Genomic DNA, 16,162 nt, shown 5'->3' with positions numbered 1-16,162 from the left:
TAAATATTATATCAAATTAAAGAAAATTATTTCAAATGAACCATAGATATTTGACTTTAATTTTACATATTTATGTTAAAATGTTTATGTTTAAAATATATTGATAAAAAGTCGACGTTGGTCAACATCCATTTCGACTGTTGCGATGATTGCGACGCTCCAAAGTGCCAACCATCTCGACCCCATCTCACGTATTTTACAACCTTGCTTGTGAGCAGCCCCCACAGTCCCACACTTGCATAACATAAACTATTGGTAATAACACCCAGATATCAGCAATTCATAATAACCAAATACAAAACACAAGTAAAATAACAAAAAACTTAAATAAAAGTTGCTCTCACTGGTTCTACAAACAAAACCATCCAAGGCATAAACTTTTGTCCGGGGTAACTATGAGCCGGAAACTATTACTAACTTTTTGGTCTGTTTAAAATCTGAAGTACTTGGTTGTAAACCATACACGACAGACAAATCATATCTTTTACTTTAACTGAACAATCATAATTAAACACTAAATATTTGCCTGCTACTGCTTGAAATGTGTCCTAATCCCTTATAAGTCTGAAATGGTATAAAAAGTTTAGATGTTTGACTGCTCAAACGGAACACGAACCAACAGCCGCCCATGTAGGCTGACAACTGCTGATGTACGAAGTGGATCAATTCTTGCTGGTAAGTTGATCACCTACATTAACCAAACATCAACTAAACATTAACAAACTATGATGTCTAGGTCAAACCATGTACTTATAAATAGGTCAAATGGGTCAAAGTCAACCATAGATGCAATGTTTATGAGGTAATACCTCACATTTCAAAAAACTTTAGATTATAACTGAAATCATATAACATTTTTTTGAAAAAAAAGTGAAAGCGAAAACTTCTTTTAAACGCCAAAAATAACTTGTTTCCAAACCTGTCTTGACCCAAATTTGTTATCTCTATAATAAACCTGCTGAGGGAAGATTGGGCATTGTTTTAAGTGAGTGCTCAATCGATTGTAATAGACATACCTTTTTGAAAGGTGAAATACCCCATGGGTTGTCAAGTTGCTCAGGTTGACCTGTAATAACTAAAATTCCAGCTGGATCTGATTGAACCCGCACCTAAATCCATCATACAACAAGGATATAAAGTCGACACGTAACTATATACAAGAATCGTTCATGTCAAATAGAAAAATTATGAAAAATACAGCGATAACCGAGTGTCTTACCTCTTCCCGCAGAAGACCTGGAACTAGGGCATACACCTCAAAGCAATCTTTCTGTGCACAACACGAGATATAAACAACTTAGACATCCAATAACTGATAACTGATTAATATGATAATATGAGTTATATATATGCCAAATTTTCTAATTACTTACAGTTTCTAGCACATTTATTTTCACCCAATCAGCTGGAGGACCGACATCAGTAACTGTGGTTACAACTCTGTCACAAGCAAGATGATATACAAATGTCAAGGCACTTATATAGCAACAACATGTGTTTAATACTGAAAGAGAATTGATCAGATATCAACCAAAAAGCTAGAGACTTAACTGCCTAGATGTTGTTTCAGTTCGTGCAGCTTTGACAGAATGCTCAACTTCACTTGGTCTCTTATGTTTAAACAACCCTACATGTAATTATTACTCAATTAAAGACTAATCTTGGTGTTGTACAATGTTGGATTAAGAGAAGACCTTACCGATGCTTTTGAGACTTTTTTCGCGCTTCTGTAAATTGTTGGGATTCTTTTCCTATATCACGATTGTTGCAAATGAATTGATAAATATGGAATGCAATCAATTCATTCCCTGTTTTGTTTTATATGGAGGTATATATAATATATAGATATAGATGACAATCGATTAAAAAAGTTCCTTTTAATCATGTGCGAGAGTCAAATATAGATCTTGAAAAACATTGATGATGAGCTTACTGACCTCACTACCATAACCGAAAAGGCGTTGGGAATGCCAACCCTGCATGGCTCGAGCTGCTGAATCCCTGCGGGCCCTACCTGATCCCGATCCTGGAAGCTGATAACCATTTGCCTGCAGAACCCATTCAGAAAATCAATTTATAAGTGCATTAGTCTAAACAACTCTTCATATGACCTAGCCCAATGAGAAGAAAAAAAAAACGAAGGAAAATAAGTCTATATGCCTTTCCCGATTACTGAAAACAATGTTATAATCCTTCACATTTCTTTGCAAAACAAATTATAAAAACAGAAATTATTGAATTAAAATTATTAGAAACAGAAATTGTTGAATCAAATGAATAGAAACAGAAATTGTAGTAATAAATAGCATTTGTTGACAGTACAAAGGCTAAGAGTTAGGGTTACCTCATTTTCAAAAGTAGTTGTCTCTGGTACGCCGGTTGCATGAGGGAGTTCAATATCCCCAATTTGGACCTTATGTCTTTCGTATTCAAGAAGCGCCTACAAATACACAAATCACAACTGATAATTCTTAAAGCGGTTGATAAACAACTTAATAGATTACACAATAGCCAAAATAGTAACTCATACGGGTCATTGCATAAAATATATGTAGAAACGCAATTACCTTTTCATAGAAGATACGAAATGTCCACGAAACGGTTGTGCATGTCCTTCATAATACATATCATACAGGATTAGCGACAAGATAACAGTTGAATGGTTTGAAGTTAACAAACTCTAATTTTAATACCTAAGACCAGTTAGATCATTTTTATTTGGAAGTATTTAAAGAACACCAAAAATAAAGAATACGGAGTATAAAAGATAGTGATACCAGTCAACCCAACCCACCGAATTTTGACCTGTACTGAAGATAGCCCGTTTTAAGTCGAAAATGTTTTGACTAATTACACAACCTACCAGTTTGCCACCTCCATTATTCGAAATTCATTTACTGTTAAAAAGTAAAAACAGTTGAAAGAGAAAACACGAGACAAATATGTCATTTAAAGGATTCTTCTTTCTCTATTCTTAATTAGGAAAGCATTTAACGCTAATATATTAAAATGCACATAAATATACAAAAACAAAATTAAAAACTAAAGAAGCGTAGATGTTACTATAAACCATATTCTTCTTACTTGGGAGGATGAAAAGCTTCTCCTACTTGCCGCCACCATTTATTACCAGTTACCTGAAGAAAACAAATATATGTCAGATAATAAATCGCTGATTCGATATTACAATTTTCAGTTTCATTTTCCCAATAGAGCAAACAATAATTTAATAATTCATATTAATAACAGAATCAGAACAAATAAAGTATAAAAATCCTATTTAATTTAAATTCTTGGAAAATATGACAAACGCATGATGGGAAAAGAAAAACTTAGCATACCCGGTCATAACCACCGAGTTTGATAACGGACCTCCATAACCTATCACAAAAGTACAGCAATCAAACTTAGCCTTTACGGAAAAGCTTAATCATAAAACGAATCTTTGGAATCAAAAAATTACTTGAGGCAATTTAACGGTTGTCCATAAAACTTAGGAGGCTTAAATTCCATGCCTTTCGCCTTATAAAAAGCGTCCACCTCTTTCATGAATCTTTCTTGATCATCTGCAGTCCCAGACTCGTAGCCTTCATCAACCTAATTAGTAACACGCCAAAGAGAGAAACTTTAATAACTAAAGGTTCAATCAAGATGTTAAATTTGTCATTAAATTTACGTTTACCTCATCTAGATCGTTCTTTGGTGTCTCTGCAATAAGATCCTCAGCTTTAATATGTGAATATTTCACAACGGCATGAGGTGTAGCAAGCTCTTGATGTTTTTCGTATCCCGTATTATCACCTTCATCGTTGTAATTCTCAATTTCATCTATTGCACCATGATCATCGTCCATATTTCTAGCATCATTCTTACCGTCATCACCCAATTCTGTAGCATCCTTCTTACTATCATCAATCTTTTCATCATAATCCATTTCTGAAGCATCTTGTTTATTGTCATCAATCTTATCATCATCACCCATTTCTGTTGCATCATTGTTACAATCATTAATGCTATCATCACCCATTTTTGTAGCATCGTTTTCACTATCATGAGTCACATCCACAGGCTCACTTGCGTTAGCGTTCATCTCATAAGCATCTTTCTTACTTAGCTCTTCTTGCTGGTCTTCCTGTTCCTGCTCTACACCAATTTCATTTGGGCTTTGAACGCTGATGTCAGCATTTACTGCACCGGACGATTCTTCTTGTTTATTTCCTACTTGTGTTACAGCTGGCTGGTCCTTTTCCGCACATTCTTGATCACCAACCACCCCATCTTCTTTAATCTTTCCAAAATCCTCCATCTCAACGTCCTTATGATCCATTCCAATTCTACAAACAAGTATTTCAATATTTTATTAATTCTAAAAATTGATGATTTTCCACACAATCAAAGTTAGAGATAGTTCCCACACAATCTACAATATAAAAATAGATTAACATATGGACCAAGAGCAAATAAGCAGAAATTCACAATAACACTACTAAAAAGATTAATAATAAAAGAAACTTTTTTCACACATAAATCCTAAAAAAAGGTGCTAGTAAAAAATTAAACCCAAATATACAAATTCATAACTCTTGTTTTTTTCAAATTTCTGAATTTACAGAAACAAAATTTAACAACAAATATAAAATATCTGCACACTAATTACCAGCCTTAAGCTTCACATGTTAAAAAATTATATCTCAAAGTGAAGAAATTAGGGTTTTAAAGTTTCAACCTTACATAGCTAAATTTCAAATTTGGCATCAAATTGTACAGATGTAAACCTACATTATACTGTAACAAAAAAAAGACAGTAAATTTTGTACCTGTGTTAGCTAATTAAGCGAACAAAAACTTAGGGTTTATTCGTCGTTGTTTCAGGGTAGAGGTGTTTCAGAGAAATTAAAGTTCGATTGTGTATGTGTTTTATGTGTGTAACGGATTTGTATATGAATTGAAACAGTAAGTTAGGGTTTAGTTTGGAAAAAGACACGTGGAGGGAGGTAATTGGTTGAGAGACATATATGGTAACGCCGGAAAATGTTAGTACATGCTGCTGCTGCCGCTGCCGCTGCCGTCCATATTCAGTATCAGAGAACTGGTCTCCCTGCCCTTCCCTTAACTGGATATACTTGTCAATTGTCTAAAATACCCCCCGCTAATTATAGTTGTTCTGAATTTCTACTTTTCCTTATTTGAAGAATCACGTGAATTTGTGTAAAGTTTATGGAAGAAAATAAAATAGGTTTGACTATTATTAACTTCTTATTACTCCACAAATTAGAAAAACTTAACTAATAGTCTAGAACCAGTTATTCAACCTCGCTTCGCGTCGGGGGTTCGATTTTTAATGTATTTTATTGCGTTTAGTAAAATTATTTTGTGGCTAGCGATGATATCGTTGAATCGCAACTCGAGTCGAACTAAAAGGTATAACCCGTGAGAGATTTAAATATTATTTTAAATTAACAATATATGTGCATCTCCGCGTTTCGCTATGGAATTGTCGACTTTTAAAAATTTAACGCAAAATCAACGTGTATAAAAAGTACCCCAAATATTTAGCGTTTTTTAAAAAGCGTCCGTTTTGCGTATAGCTAGTAACATTGTGTTCCTAAAATTATTTCGAGTTTAACGATGGTGTCGGAAAAATTTAACTCGTTGCGAGCGAGAAGATATGACCCGTTGAATATTTGGGTGGAGTTTATTTAAGATTTTTTTTGAAAATGGTTATTTGACACTTTACCTCCCTGTTTAGGGGTCGATTTGAATTTTTCAAAAAAGTGTGGGGGCCTTTGTTGGTAAAATGAAATTTAGTTAAAATTAAAAAAAAAGGTGAAAAGTCAAAAATGCCCATTATACGATTCATAACTTTTGTCTGTTAGTTAATATGTAAATTACTATTTTTATGTTCATCTGTTACATAACGTTTAAAATTTCTATATGAGTTCTAAATAATTGAATAGTAATAGGGATCGCATCGAGCCGGGTTTGGACCGGATATAAATAATCTCAAATTCGAACTTGATTAAGAAACATGTTTAAAACCCGAACCAATATGTGATGACCCGGAAAATTTCGACTAATTTAAACCAATTCTCTATATGATTTAATACTAAGTGTATATATATATATATATATATATATATATATATATATATATATATATATATATATATGTGTGTGTGTGTGTGTGTGTGTGTGTGTGTGTATATATATATATATATATATATATATATATATGTACAAGTAAAAATGACTTTGCTACAGTAAAACACTATTTTGCTACAGTAAAACACTATTTGCTACAGTGAAACCGTATTTTGCTACAGTGCTACAGTGAAAAGATTTGCTACAGTGATACTATTTGCTACAGTAAACACTATTTGCTACAGTAAAATACTATTTGATGTCGACGAACTAGCAAACAAAAATGGAAAAGGCGGCCATGCGATCGCATGACAAATACACTGAAAACTCATGCGATCGCATGAGCTACAGTAAATCGAAAAGTACTATAAAATGTCAGTTTTGCTCGACGAATTTTTCATAATAATTTCTGTACGTAAATTTTATATTTATAATTATAATTTTAATTTTAAGTTTAATAATAATAAAGTATATTCGAGGGTATTTTTAATTCAGGTTTCAAACCGTTTTAAAATAAGGAAATATTGGGTATTGTTCGGGGTATTGTTCTTGAATCCAAGACCAACCATACATTCGTCTACCATCATTACGTCTACGCAATTTGCCTACAATATTGAATCGCAATATTGAACTGTGAGTTATAGTCTCCCTTTTTAAATACTTTAAATATTTTTGAGCTGAGAATACATGTAATTTATTTTAAACGCAATAAGACACAAGTACATACAAAATTCTACACTGAGTTAAACCGAAAATCCCTTAGCTTTGATAACTAGTAGCTGCCAGTACATAGGATATGGACTGGTGGGCGCGAATAATTGTATATGGATCCATAGGGCTTGACATCCCAGTCCGAGCTAGAGCGCTAGCCTTTTAACGGAAATATGTTATTTGAGTTTAAGACACGTTGGTTTGCGCGTATTAAAACGAATGGGGTAATTATCACTATAGCGTTAAGTTTAGTTACCAGGGTGCTCTGTTACGTAGAATCTATTGATAAACTTTTGATGAAATCTTGTGGTCTATCTTTATATATGTTTATGACTCGAGCAATTAAACCTATAACTCGCCAACATTCGTGTTGACTTTTTAGCATGTTTTATTCACAGGTCCTTAGACTGCTTCCGCTGTGATCTGCTTGTTGCCTGCATGGAGTCTCTCATGCTTTGTACAAAGTTTATTGCATTCAAAATAAAATTGCGTTGTGTAATAAATAATTGGACTGTGAAGTCAACCTGTAAATTAAAGACTTATGTATTTTGGGGTTTTGCTTATACTTAAGCACTCGCCCACATGTTTATAACTTTCTATGTTTAGAAAGTCACTTATTTTAATGAATGCAATATTTTATCAAAACGTATCATATAGAGGTCAAAACCTCACTGTGGAATCAATGATTAACGTGCTGCGTCAATAGCGATTTTGACGGGTCGTTACAGTTGGTATCCGAGCTTGAGTTCATAGGGAACCAGAAATTACATTAGTGTGTTTAACTGGTAATTGTTAGGATGCATGTGATGACCCGAAAAATTCTGACCAAATTTAAACTTAATCTTGTATGATTAACGTTTCCGACACGATAAACAAAGTCTATGAAGTTAAATCTCAAAATTTTGAACTGTTCAATTAATCTTCGATTGTTCTCAACGAAACGCGAACAATTATATATAGATACATATACTATAACTTGAAAATGTAACAAAGTGTTGAGGATATGATACTGTGCATTAAACTTATTGGTTTAATTATCTGATTGATATATTTAACTACAGAGTTAAAAGATTTTGCCAAACGATTCAAGTAAAAGATATTTACCGAGTCTCTTAAGAATTATGATATTATTACGAGTCTCTGTTGAGAGGTCCACTTGATTTGAGAAATCATTCATTTTAACGGTATTCGGAATAAATGGTGAATTATTTGTTTAAATAACGTAATTTGGACACATACAATAATAAGGAATATTAACTGTTAAGAATTAATTATATGAATAACTTGCGATACATATTTTAAAACGTGTTTATAAATACTGAGAATAGATATTAACTTGGTTATGAAACGTTTGATAAATACTATTATATTAATAAATAACGAGACAATGATTTATAGAAGTAAATGACCAAAATACTCTAAAGTTTAAGATATACTCTGGGTGGTATAATTTAGGGATAATTTAAGGCTATATTTTGACAAAGGTACGTGTCCCAGAATGAAAATTACAAGTTTTCTCAGCGTACGAAGGGACACTCGAAAAACCGGAACCGGGACATAAGTCGCGTAACAACGTACGACTTATCGGAACAAAAATTACAAGTTAACTATGCATGTGAATTTAATATAATATATAATTAATTATATAAATTAAATATATTATATATATTATTAATTATTATGTCGACAAACAAAAAAACAAAAATATGTGAGCTGGATCTGACGGCCATGCGATCGCATGAGAAATAGGCATAAAACCCATGCGATCGCATGGGCATCAGAATCAGGAATTATGCCTATAAATACCAGGTTTCTGCGAGTTGTTTTACACATATATTACTATGTGTAAATTTATTTATTTAAATTATTATTATTATTATTATTAAGATTATTATTATTTATTTTATTATTATTAATAGTATTATTATTATTATTATTAATTATATCACTTAAAATACTACGACGAGGTCATGAGCGTGTCACTTTCAAAATGGGTTTTCAAGTGGGATAGAGCTAAGGAAACTATGGGTTATTACTAAGGAGGTTATGGGTATTGTTCGAGGGTTTTGCTCGTAAGTCAAACCTAGTGTTTATCATCTCCGTTACTTCTACGTACTATCCTACAATATTGAATCTCAATATTGATACGTAAGCACTCATATTTTATCTTTTATATATTAATTGTGTATCCATGTCTAGTGCTTGAGTATATATATTTTGTCATAACCCGTCCTTAACCATAAGAACGCGTTAGATAACGTATGATTTCATTGCGAGGTATTGACCTCTATATGAGACATTTTTGAAAGAAAACTGCATATATTATACATTACAAACCATAACCATTATTTTTGTTACAAGCTTAAGACACTAAAAAGAAGATTAACGTTTAGCGATAATCTTCGACTTACAAACTTTACAAATGATGACAACAACACGGTTTCTAGCATATTTTACAATACAACATCTCGGATATGCAGTTTTATTTTTGACACAAACATGCGTACGCAAGATCCTGGTTAGATCCAACATGATGCAGCGGAAGCTTTAGAAATCACCTGAGAATAGACATGTTTTAAAAGGTCAACATAAAGTTGGTGAGATATAGGTTTAATGCCGGCAGCAATTTATATATAGACCACAAGATTTCGTATATAAACAGTTTAATAAAAGTATTCTAAGTGGTTGAGCACTTGGTAACCATACTTAACATTTTCACGTCGCATATTCCCTTTAATATGAAATCTTACTACACCGTACCAAGTGTAGTCACAAAACGAAGTACTGTGCAACCGTTGAATACTGGTCGTCCAGTCCGGTTGGGGTTGTCAGGCCCGATAGATCTATCAACAGGATTCGCGTTTACAATACCGCTGTAAATATTAGTTACCAAGCTACAGGGAAGTATGCCAGTGGTACAACTCAACGTAGAACATATTTTTCAGTTACTTGTGTCCATATCGTAAAACATAAAATACATGTATTCTCATCCCGAAATATTTAGAGTTTAAAAGTGGGACTATATACTCACTCTTGTCTTGATGATATATATAATTTGACTCGGTCTTCCGGTTGATATCACGAACCTATCCATATATAATATATCAATATGTTTTCATTTTAAAACAAACGTTATATATATATATACTTGTTATACTTTTAATATTTTGAATATTTCCTTAGTCCGTAGTTAGCAGTTCGTTGTTAGTAATTCAATTTTAATGGTTCATTTTTAGATGTTTAATATACCCGCAATGAAATAAATAAAACCCCCAACGAAATAAATAAAACCCCATCGTATATGTATTGGTCGAGATTAATCTTGACCCATGGTACCGGTGTTGTCAAATGACGTGTTGCGTACATAAAGTACCGGTGTTGTCAAATGACGTGTTGCGTACAATCATGGGATCTTATGATTAATCTTCTCGTATTGTTTACGGGTGATCCTGAACCATATAAAATTAAATTATGAGTACATATATATAAAATATCATGTTATTTTAAAAAGATGTGATTTATTTAATTTTCTCCAATTATTTTCGTAGCTAAACTAGTCTTAGATATCCGATCTCGTTTTGGTCATAGTTTCTTCGTTACAACTCCGTTTTCGTTGATTCAACTTGCCACTTCCTTGGATCGAGTCCCTCTTTAAGACTATGAACTGTAAATACCTTAGTTTGTATTCGAAATCACAGGTCATAGGTCAAACTTTAGTGAAACTTATGAAGTTAATCATTTTCCATCATGTAAACAACCTTAAATGATTATTTTTCTAAAAATACTTATACTTTGAGTTAAATCATGAAATTTTTATGTGTTATCATATTCATAGTAAAAATCATTTTTCCAGAAAATAAACCTCCAATTCAAAGTTTAAGATGGTTTTTAATTATCCAACCCAAAACAGCCCCCGGTTGCACTCCGACGTCGTAAAAACAGTTTTTAAGATGTTCTTTGAAAAACCAAGTTATACCTTGTTAAATTAGTATATATTTAAGTTATATTATAGGTCTTGAAGTATTTTAAAAGTTAAGTTAGAAGGATCTATTTAGTTTGCAAACAAGTTTGAAAACATTCAAACTATGTTCTTGTTGTTAAAATTTTATACCACAAAATAAGATAGCTATATATATATGAATCGAATAAGGTTATGAACAAAGTTACTACCTCAAGTTACTTGGACAAGATTGATGTAAAAGAGGAGTAAGAACCTAGAACCAAAAGGGTGATGGAATTGGATGAAAGATTGGAAGTAAACTTGTGTTCTTGGAAGGATTCTTGAAGTGTTTTTGTAAGAGTTTTCTTATGGTGATTAAGTGATGTTTTTATGGCTAGATCTTCATGGATATTAGCTGAATGGTTATGGAGGTTAAGGTTCTTAAAAGTGTGTGTGTTTTAGTTAAAGGAAATGTGTAGTAAAATGAAAATGGAATGGAGTATAAATGGTGGTGTAAAAGGTGTATAAGTTTGTAATTTTGTGAAAAAATCTTTTAATCATGTGAAATTGTCATACTAGATAACAAAAGTAGTTACCTTATACATAAGGCATTGAACAAGGGCTGGTTGGTGGTGATTTGATGTGTATATACAAATAGTAAATACGTATAGAGGTTAGGTATGATACGAGTACATGTACTCTAGATATACGTATAGAAATCTTGTGAAAAATGGAATGAGAATTCAAATATAGCTATCTTTTGTGAATATACTTATATTGTTTTATGTATTTAAATCCTTAAAAGTGATTAAATACATTACTTATATGATATATGTATAAACATTATAGGTCATAAGTATTTATGTCAAATAACGTTACGTATGGTTATCGTTTTGAAAACTTAGGTTAGTAGTTTCAAAATATACTTGTAACTTATTGTTATTAATACAAAATGAGGTATTAAAACATTCTTAGATCATGTTAAATATGTATATATACATATATATACACAAACGTATAATTATCATATGTTATATAGTTCGTGATATCATCGGTCAAACTAGACGGTCAAACGTTGTGTAAAACTCTTTTCGAAGGCATAAGTCTCAACAATTTGGATTGCTTATCATGTTGGTAAGGTTTAATTTATGTAAATATTAATCTTATAAGTATAGAACGATCGAAAAAGTGCGGGTCATTACAGTACCTACCCGTTAAATAAATTTCGTCCCGAAATTTTAAAATTGTACCTATTTTGCGTTATCGAGAAACAAGTGCGGATACTTTCGTTTCATCTGATCCTCTCGTTCCCAAGTAAACTCAGGACCTCTTCTAGCATTCCAACGAACCTTAACAATCGGTATATTGCTCTGTTTGAGTTGTTTAACTTCACGGTCCATGATTTCGATTGGTTCTTCGACGAATTGTAGTTTCTCGTCGACATGGATTTCTTCAAGAGGAATGGTGAAATCTTCCTTTGCAAGACACTTCTTAAGGTTTGAGACGTGAAAGGTATTATGTACTCCGGCGAGTTGTTGCGGTAACTCGAGTCGATAAGCTACCGGTCCAATGCGTTCAATGATCTTGAACGGGCCTACATACCTTGGGTTTAGTTTACCCCTTTTTCCAAAACGTATTACACCTTTCCAAGGTAACACCTTTAACATAACCATGTCACCGATCTGAAACTCTAATGGTTTCCTTCGAACATCGGCGTAGCTCTTTTGGCGACTACGGGCTGTTTTCAATCTCTCCTTGATTTGTACTATCTTCTCAGTCGTTTCGTGTATGATCTCGGGACCAGTTAATTGTCGATCTCCTACTTCATTCCAACAAATAGGAGATCTACACTTCCTTCCATACAATGCTTCGAATGGCGCAGCTTTAATGCTCGCATGATAACTATTATTATACGAGAATTCTGCTAATGGTAGATATTTATCCCATCCGTTTCCAAAATCGATCACACATGCCCTGAGCATGTCTTCAAGAGTCTGAATTGTTCTTTCACTCTGCCCGTCGGTTTGCGGATGATATGCGGTGCTCATATCCAAACGAGTTCCTAGTGCCTCCTGTAGTGATTGCCAGAACTTTGAGGTAAATCTACTATCACGATCAGATATAATGGAAATAGGTATTCCATGCCTTGAAACTATTTCCTTTATATATAATCGTAATAATTTCTCCATTCTATCTGTTTCCTTTATAGGCAAGAAATGTGCAGATTTGGTAAGACGATCAACAATTACCCAAATGGTGTCGTATCCCCAGGCAGTCTTTGGTAACTTCGTGATGAAATCCATGGTAATACCGTCCCATTTCCATTCTGGGATTTCTGGTTGTTGAAGTAACCCTGACGGCTTCTGGTGTTCTGCTTTGACCTTAGAACAAGTTAAACACTCCCCAACATATGTTGCAACGTCTGTCTTTAAATTAGGCCACCAATAACGTGTCTTAAGATCTTGGTACATCTTTCCAACTCCAGGATGTATCGAATATCTTGTCTTATGTGCCTCGTTCAATATCAACTTCCTTAATCCACCCAACTTCGGTACCCAAATACGATTTGCAAAATATCGAATTCCATCTTCCCACATAACGAGTTGCTTCTCATACTTCTTCATTATTTCATTTCCTATATTTTCTTTAGTAAGTGCTTCTCGTTGAACTTCTTTGATTTGTGAGTTGAGATTCATGCGAATTTTTATGTTCATCGCTCGTACTCGAATTGGTTCTCGTTCCTTTCTGCTTAGAGCGTCGGCCACCACGTTCGCTTTCCCGGGATGATAACGAATTTCACAATCATAGTCATTTATTAACTCAACCCACCTACGTTGTCTCATGTTCAGCTGTTTTTGATTGAAAATATGTTGAAGGCTTTTATGATCAGTAAACACGGTGCATTTAACCCCATACAAGTAGTGTCTCCATATCTTCAATGCAAACACGACTGCTCCCAGTTCTAGATCATGCGTCGTATAATTCCGCTCGTGAATCTTTAATTGTCGGGATGCGTATGCAATAACTTTCTTCCGTTGCATAAGAACGCAACCAAAACCTTGTCGCGAAGCGTCACAATATATTTCAAAATCATCGTTCCCTTCTGGTAACGATAAAATAGGCGCCGTAGTCAACTTCTTTTTCAGTAATTGAAATGCACTCTCCTGCTCAGAAGTCCATTCATATTTCTTCCCTTTTTGCGTTAACGCTGTCAACGGCTTAGCTATTCGGGAAAAATCTTGAATAAACCTTCTGTAATAACCGGCTAAACCCAAAAATTGGCGTATCTGCGTTGGTGTCTTAGGAGTCTCCCATTTTTCAATGGCTTCAATTTTTGCTGGATCAACCTGAATTCCTTTGCTACTAACAACGTGGCCAAGAAATTGCACTTCTTTCAACCAGAAAGCACATTTAGAAAATTTAGCATATAGCTGTTCTTTTCTCAACAACTCTAATATCAACCTTAAATGCTGTTCATGCTCTTGCTCACTCTTGGAATAGATAAGAATATCATCAATGAAAACGATAACAAACTTATCTAAATATGGACTACAAACTCGATTCATGAGGTCCATGAATACAGCTGGCGCATTCGTCAATCCAAACGGCATGACCAAAAATTCGTAATGACCATAACGTGTCTGAAAAGCAGTTTTCGGAATGTCCTCTTCTTTGACACGTAATTGATGATAACCCGATCTTAGGTCGATTTTTGAATAAACACATGATCCTTGCAGTTGATCAAATAAGTCATCAATTCTCGGTAGTGGATAACGATTCTTGATAGTTAACTTATTTAATTCACGATAATCTATACACATCCTAAAAGATCCATCTTTCTTCTTAACAAACAAAATTGGAGCTCCCCACGGTGAAGTGCTTGGTCGTATGAATCCACGGTCTAGTAATTCTTTTAACTGACTTTGAAGTTCTTTTAATTCGGACGGTGCAAGTCTATATGGAGCACGAGCCACTGGTGCAGCTCCTGGTACTAAATCTATTTGAAATTCTACAGATCTAAATGGAGGTAATCCCGGCAACTCTTCCGGAAAAACTTCAGGAAAATCTCTTGCCACAGGCACGTCGTTGATGCACTTTTCTTTCTTTTCGACTTTATTAACATGTGCTAAAATAGCGTAACATCCCTTTTCTAAACACTTCTTGGCTTTCAAACAGCTAATGAGTTTTAGCTTTGAATTACCCTTCTCTCCATAAATCATCACCGGTATTTTATCCTTACCAGGAATACGAATTGCCTTCTTAGCACAAACAACTTCCGCTCCTATTTTGGACATCCAGTCCATGCCGACTATTACATCAAAACCTCCTAATTCTACGGGTATTAAGTCGATTTTAAACGTTTCTCCGGCTAGATTTATTTCACAATCACGACAAATTTTATCGGCTTTAATTAGTTTACCATTAGCTAACTCAATCAAGTACTTAGCATCTAGAGGTAATGATGAACAATTCAATTTAGTGTAAAAATTTATACACACGTAACTTCTATCGGCGCCAGTATCAAATATAATAGATGCGGATAAGTTATTAATGGTAAACGTACCTGTAACAAGCTCCGGGTCTTCACACGCCTCTCTAGCATTAATAACAAATGCTCTTCCTCATGCAGATCCATTATTCTTCTCTGGATTCGGACACTGGCTCTTATAATGACCTTGTTTTCCACACCCATAACAAGTAATGGTAGCCAAAGCAGTTCTATTTGCATTGGTGGCAGGAGTCTTGGTACCATTTGTATTTGTAACGAGGGCCCTACAATCTTCAGCAAGATGACCCTTTCGATTACATTTGTTGCATACCACATTACAGTAGCCAGAGTGATGTTTGTGGCATCGGTTACATAAAGGACTTTGTCCTTTGTAACCAAAGCCTGAACCGCTACCCGCACCTTTCGGGGTTTCTGGTTTCTTAAAAGATTGCTGTTGGTAACCTCGATCATAATTTCCGTTCCACTTCCTTTTGTTACTTGATACCTTCACCTCAGTAGTGAATGCTTTCTTATCCAGAATAACCTGATCCATTAACTCATTCGCCATGGTTATAGCTTCATGAATTGTCTTAGGTTTCGACGCCGTAACGTTTGCCTTGACCTTTTTGGGCAAACCACCTTTGTACATTTCAATCTTCCGTGCTTCGGTTGGAACCAATTCAGGACATAGTAAAACCAATTCCATGAATCGCTGATTGTAGTTGGTGATTTCAGTACCAACCACCTTCAAACTTCGTAACTCATCTTCTAACTTAATAACCTCATTCCTTGGACAATACTCGGTGATTATCATCGCTTTGAATTCTTCCCATGGAGTATCATAAGCTACATCTCCTACTACCGCCTTCACATAATTCTTC

General features: G+C 34.1%; 1 protein-coding gene across 1 annotated transcript; it reads right to left on the bottom strand.

Moving 5' to 3' along the window:
- Nucleotides 1–312: 312 nt before the first annotated feature.
- Nucleotides 313–4,330, bottom strand: LOC139893752 (AT-rich interactive domain-containing protein 6-like). Its single transcript, XM_071876926.1, has 13 exons — nucleotides 3,683–4,330; nucleotides 3,464–3,597; nucleotides 3,342–3,381; nucleotides 3,085–3,137; nucleotides 2,568–2,613; nucleotides 2,345–2,440; nucleotides 1,938–2,048; nucleotides 1,700–1,751; nucleotides 1,552–1,627; nucleotides 1,374–1,440; nucleotides 1,220–1,270; nucleotides 1,017–1,109; nucleotides 313–688 (listed from the first exon to the last, which is right to left on the bottom strand). The coding sequence occupies exons 1-13, from the start codon at nucleotides 4,325–4,327 to the stop codon at nucleotides 584–586; spliced, it is 1,569 nt and encodes a 522-aa protein (XP_071733027.1). The 5' UTR covers nucleotides 4,328–4,330; the 3' UTR covers nucleotides 313–583.
- Between the last annotated feature and the right edge of the window lie 11,832 nt (nucleotides 4,331–16,162).

Source organism: Rutidosis leptorrhynchoides, chromosome 2, assembly GCF_046630445.1.
Source record: "Rutidosis leptorrhynchoides isolate AG116_Rl617_1_P2 chromosome 2, CSIRO_AGI_Rlap_v1, whole genome shotgun sequence".
In the NCBI taxonomy this organism is placed as follows: Eukaryota; Viridiplantae; Streptophyta; class Magnoliopsida; order Asterales; family Asteraceae; genus Rutidosis; species Rutidosis leptorrhynchoides.
Note: the sequence above shows the minus strand (reverse complement) of the source record. Positions and strands in the feature narration are given on the sequence as shown.

Bases quoted from the DNA above. Each gene is read 5' to 3' on its own strand.
- LOC139893752 (XM_071876926.1), bottom strand. From the start codon at position 4,327: ATGGATCATAAGGACGTTGAGATGGAGGATTTTGGAAAGATTAAAGAA. The intron at 3,382-3,463 runs GTAATTTTTTGA...CTTTTGTGATAG, and splicing joins CAACCGTTAAATTGCCTCAA to GTTATGGAGGTCCGTTATCA. The intron at 2,049-2,344 runs GTAACCCTAACT...TGGGTTCTGCAG, and splicing joins CAACTACTTTTGAAAATGAG to GCAAATGGTTATCAGCTTCC.